This window comes from Phalaenopsis equestris, unplaced genomic scaffold (genome assembly GCF_001263595.1).
Source record: "Phalaenopsis equestris unplaced genomic scaffold, ASM126359v1 Scaffold000030, whole genome shotgun sequence".
In the NCBI taxonomy this organism is placed as follows: Eukaryota; Viridiplantae; Streptophyta; class Magnoliopsida; order Asparagales; family Orchidaceae; genus Phalaenopsis; species Phalaenopsis equestris.
In genome coordinates, this window is record NW_018164472.1 from 536733 (window position 1) to 542077 (window position 5345).

Sequence of the window (5345 nt, forward strand, 5' to 3'; positions counted from 1 at the left end):
TATATATATATATATATATATATAATCTTATTTATGCATGAATATGTATATCTTATTTTTTAATAGTTTTGATATGATATGAAAGATTTGACTCTTTGGGTGTTAAAAATGTAAAAAATAAAATTTAGTTGGTCGATATGTAAATACATAGGAGTTGGGTGGTGCCTATGTAAATTTCCCAATTTAAGAAATAGCATTTTTTAAAAATCTAATATTAGAAAAGGACATTGAAAAAATTTGTAAAAACGAATATTATATTACATTTTTATTAATGAACTTTAAAAAAATGTGATGTATTACATTTCTCAACCAATATATTTAATTAATTTTATCTCTAATTTAAAATTTATTAAAAATAAAAAACCATTTATTATTATTTTGAAGATAAAATATTAATATTAAAGACATTTTTACTTAAATTTAATGATATTAAAATCAAGAAGTAGTAAGTCATGGTTGCTCTATTTTGGTTTGATCAAACTTCATCACATTGGAAAGATGTCCGAAAACTTCAAATGATAAAACAAAAAAAATGCAAAATTATTAAAAAATAAAATATAATTTAAAATAATTATCATTTAAAAATTTGATAAAATAAGTAGAGCAAAATAAATAATATTCACAAAATATATTAAAATTAAGAGAATTAATTCTACAAGCAAAATAATGTAATTATGAAAATTGGTTAAAAAAAGAGCTAAAAACAAAAATTAAAAAAAAAGTTACCAATTTAAAATAAGATTTTAATATTTAAAATAATTAATTTAAAAGAAATGAAAAAAGTGACGGGTCGGGTCGTTGTCGAGGAAGCACGGTGACGCGGGACGGTGACTTTATTGCTTTATCAATTTTTCTTAATTTGTCCTTTTTTGTTGGGTCGGGCGGGGTTAGCCCGGGCGAAACTGAAATAACCTTTGCCACCGGTAACAATTTTATTGGGTCGGGTCGAATGAGCCCGGTCAGGAGGCCCGAATCCGACCCGGCAGAACGTCATCATTCTCTATCCTCGTCGTCTATCGCAGGGAATCGGAAAATTTCAAAGCGGAGCGGGCCCCGCAACCAACCGCCCACCGACCGAAGGATCGGATTGGCGGAAGCCAAAGAGCCCGCAGATTTCTTCGTTTACTTCCTCGCGAATAAAACCGCACTCGACCGGACCGGTGGGACCTCCTGTCGGGCCCACGCCTTGACCACTTGATGCTATTCCCTTCGGTTGACTTGGCTGCACCCCATTGGCTGATTGGCCGTTCATTTCCTTCAGTTTTTATCAGGAAAAATAATCACGATATTATTTGGAGTTGGATAACTGCAAATTTATGGTCGTATTTCGACTGTTGTGCTTGCGAACAATCTAGTGTTTCATGCTTGGATCGAACACATTGAAACTGAATACTATTACATCAGAGAATGCATTCATAATAATCAAATCTTTGTTCATCACAATACCACCACAGATCAGATTGCAGACATGTTTACCAAACCTCTCTCCAACAATCGATTCAAGAATCTCCAACTAAGATCGTTAAGTTTGAGTGGGGATGTTAGCATAGTTAGGCTTTTATACACATTATTGTTATGCTATTTTTCAGGTACACTGCACCATGGGTTTTGAATGTATATATATGTTTATTATTTCATTTAAGATAATGGAAAAATATATTTTTTTAAATATTCTTTCCTGTGATTATTATTCTTTTTTTTTCTTCTTTATTTCTTTTGTATTCTTGGTTCATTTGCTCCATTTCTTTCCAAGGAAGATAAAAGAAGCATTCAAATTCCTTCTTAACATTAGCTAAAAAAATCTCTTATCAATCATAAGATGAGTAGCAATGTGCTAGGGTGTTCATAATGATAGTGAGGAGAACTATTCCAAAGGAATAAATATATAATCAAGTTCTAACTAAAATTTCTGATCTATTGAATATCCAAGTCGGGATCGAGTTAAAGCAGTTTTCGGTCAAGCCGGATTTAAGTTAGACTAGAGCCTGATCTGTGAAAATGATTTGACACCTTTTAATTGGAAAGAGGGACCAGTTGCTTTGGTTTAATTGGATTGTCAAGTACAATACGAGCGAAGCCTACATAGAAGGCCTAAATTATTTTGCTTGGGCTTAAACATGCATGAGACAAGTGGGATGCAAAAAAATCAGCATTGAAATTACTTTACAATTTGAGTTACAAAACATTAAATTTTTTTTGCTTTCAAAATATTATTATTACTGTTATTGATTTTTTATTTTATCTTATTTTATTTTTCTTTAATATTTTTTAAATATTTTGACTGTAAATATATTACCCATCTCATTTAACATAGAATTGCTTATATTAAATATACAATCTAACAAAATACTTTATTTTTTTTTTCTTATTTTTGAAAAATTTAAAATGCAACAATAACATCAGAATATAATTTTATTCCACTCATATCTTCTAACATGCTAATAAAATAATATTGAATTTATTAGCTAGATCATTATGTACATGTAGATAACATCAATTAAATAATTATCATAACCCTTTTTATTTTTTTTTATATAGTCATAATTCAAGCCTGGTCAAATCTCAGTTGATTGGTCATAATTCAGTACAACCCTACGATCCGTTTATTAAAAACTAAATCGCCACCATTAAACATTCATCAAGAGTCGTGCAATTAACGAACGGTTCAGATGGTTTCAAGCAGCAATATCCCCAATCACCCTAACTCTCAGCGACGGTTCTCAAATCTCGCAGAATTAGAAGGACCCCACATAAACGGACGGCTGCCAAGAACCGCGACGAGAACCCGGAGATCAACGGTCCCGATCGAATTAGCACGGCGATGTGAAACGGGCGGCCGAACCGGCCAAAACAAAGGGGAGGCTGGTGGGCCCCCACGCAGCCCGCTATTGCGCTCCACGCCATCGCGGGCCCCGCGACGCACCTCGTGAATCCGTCTTCTGATCAAACTCGAATTTTCCATGCCTTGCTGCTCTGGCATTCGAAACGCATCTCTCTCGTTTCGTACGCCGCCCCACCCCCTCCCACCTCCTTATCATCCCCTTTCCCTCTCTACTCTCTCTCTCTATCTCTAAAATTCTCTCTCTCCGGAACTCTCTCTCACTTATTTAACCCATGAGAGGTCTTCAGCTCCTCCTTATTTTTCTCTCTCTCCTCTGTTCTCCACTCTTCTTCTCTTTGCATGAAACCGAGCTTTCAATTACCAGAGAGCTTTGTTTGGATGGATGGAGATCTCTAATGGCCACCATCAGGTAAAGATTACCACTTCAATTTATCTTTCTAATGTATAGATTAGTGTTATTCCTTAAACTTTATTGTTACCGTAATTCTTGAGTTAGCAATTGAATCCTTCTCTGCTAATCTCTCTCTCTCTAAAAATTTAATGGATTCTTGAAGCTCATGGTTTTTATTTAGCTTTTTATTATGGTATTTTGTTACTTTTAATTTTAATTTAGAATATATGCATGCTTCTCTATTAAATTTAGTTTTACAGTGCTTAAAATATTGATTTATAGATATTTTTTAGATTATAACCATCAGCTGAATCCCACTAGTTGGAAATATCTGAACTATTCAACTCTGATTTTCAGAAGAAAAATATAAAAAACCTATTTTTTTAGTAATTCATTACCCTCCTTCTAAAATCTACTTTGCCCACAATAAGAAACTATTAGAAAATATCATTTCTAAAAAATGCTCGTGAAATTAACCAATTGGATTTACAATATTAAAATCTACTACTTTTATCTCAACATTTTCTGAATTTGATTTCATAAATTCTCTTTAGAGTTAAAAAAATTCTCTTTTTATCTTTTTTTTAGCAATTTTGTTAAGAAAATAACAATACTCTCAGGTAATGGCAACTCATCAACATGATCATGAAGTTCTAAAACTCCCCAAACCCTCTTCATCTCCAACCCATCATCTTCATCAACAGGAGAAGAAGTCTAGACCTCAACCAGAGCAATCCCTAAGGTGCCCTAGGTGTGACTCCACCAACACCAAGTTCTGCTACTACAACAACTACAGCCTATCTCAACCAAGATACTTTTGCAAATCCTGTAGAAGATATTGGACTAAAGGTGGATCCCTCAGAAACGTTCCAGTTGGTGGAGGTTGCAGAAAGAACAAGAGATCTTCACCATCATCATCAACTTCATCAAAGAAATTAGGTTTACAACACCACCAAGACATCAATCACTCATCTTTACTCATTTCTTCCATGCCTCTACCTCCTCCTCTCAACTATGATCCAAGTGACCTCACCCTAGCATTTTCTAGCTTTCATAACCATGACACTTTCCTACTTGGCACCCCTAACTCTAACCCTAACCCTAACCCTAACGCTAGTACTGGTGTTGGGCTTCATAGCTTCTATTATGGCTTTAGTGGTGGAGCTGATGATGTGAGAGGAATGCTTCCCTTTGATAGTACAGCAGTAGCTGCTGAAACAGTAATGGTGGGAAATTTTGATCCTGCAAGTAATGTTAATAGTACAAGTACTAGTCATGGAAGCTTGGGAATGGAATCTGGAAGAGACTATTGGAGTGGTGTTGGTTCCAATTCTTCATGGCATGGGCTCATTAATAGCTCACTATTGTAGCTCAGAGATTAATATATCTATATATTTATATATATATTACGTGAGTTAAATTCATGTTTAATATATATATTAATTAATACTATGACTCACGTAATATATAGTTTTTCTCCATCATGGAGACTCAAGGTTTTCATATATATATGATCTACTTCTTCTCCTCAAATTTCTTTTTTTTTACTTGTTTTTCTTCTTAGTTTCCTCTTTTATTTTCTCATTGTATAATGAATGAAACATTAAATGTGTGATTTTTTTACTTCTATTGATCTATATTTGTGAGGGTGTTTCTATAATTTGAAATTTGATGAGATTATTTCTTGTTTTTTTACTCCATTTGTTGTTCATAAGACTTCATTTGGCTGATTGTTCTTGGAATAAAGTGTATGGTGAGGTGACTGATGGAAGATTTGGAAAGAGGGGACAATAAGATTTCTTTGTTGACTAGTGGATGATTTTTCTATTGTTTTTTTTCAAATATTTTTGGAATGAGAGCTACTTGTTTACAAGGTATTAGGTGATGTTATTTTGTTGAGATAGGGCTTTAGAGTTTCCCTAGAAATTCTCTTCATGATTGCCACTAAAGAAGAATCTTTGTAGCACAAATGTCTTGTGTCAAATAAGTCTTGTTGCCACTCTTGTCTTTGCAGGGATAGAGAGAGGGAGAATATTTAGACAAAAATAGTTAAAATATATACATCATTATCTTATAATGTCAATAAAAGATATATTATTAGTTCCAACATTT

General features: G+C 33.5%; 1 protein-coding gene across 1 annotated transcript; it reads left to right on the plus strand.

The window, feature by feature from the left end:
• Positions 1-2982: 2982 nt before the first annotated feature.
• LOC110018682 (dof zinc finger protein DOF3.1-like) lies at positions 2983-4671 on the plus strand. The gene is made up of 2 exons (XM_020716080.1): positions 2983-3251; positions 3854-4671. Exons 1-2 carry the CDS (start codon positions 3225-3227, stop codon positions 4601-4603), a joined length of 777 nt encoding a protein of 258 aa, XP_020571739.1. The 5' UTR covers positions 2983-3224; the 3' UTR covers positions 4604-4671.
• Positions 4672-5345: the final 674 nt, after the last annotated feature.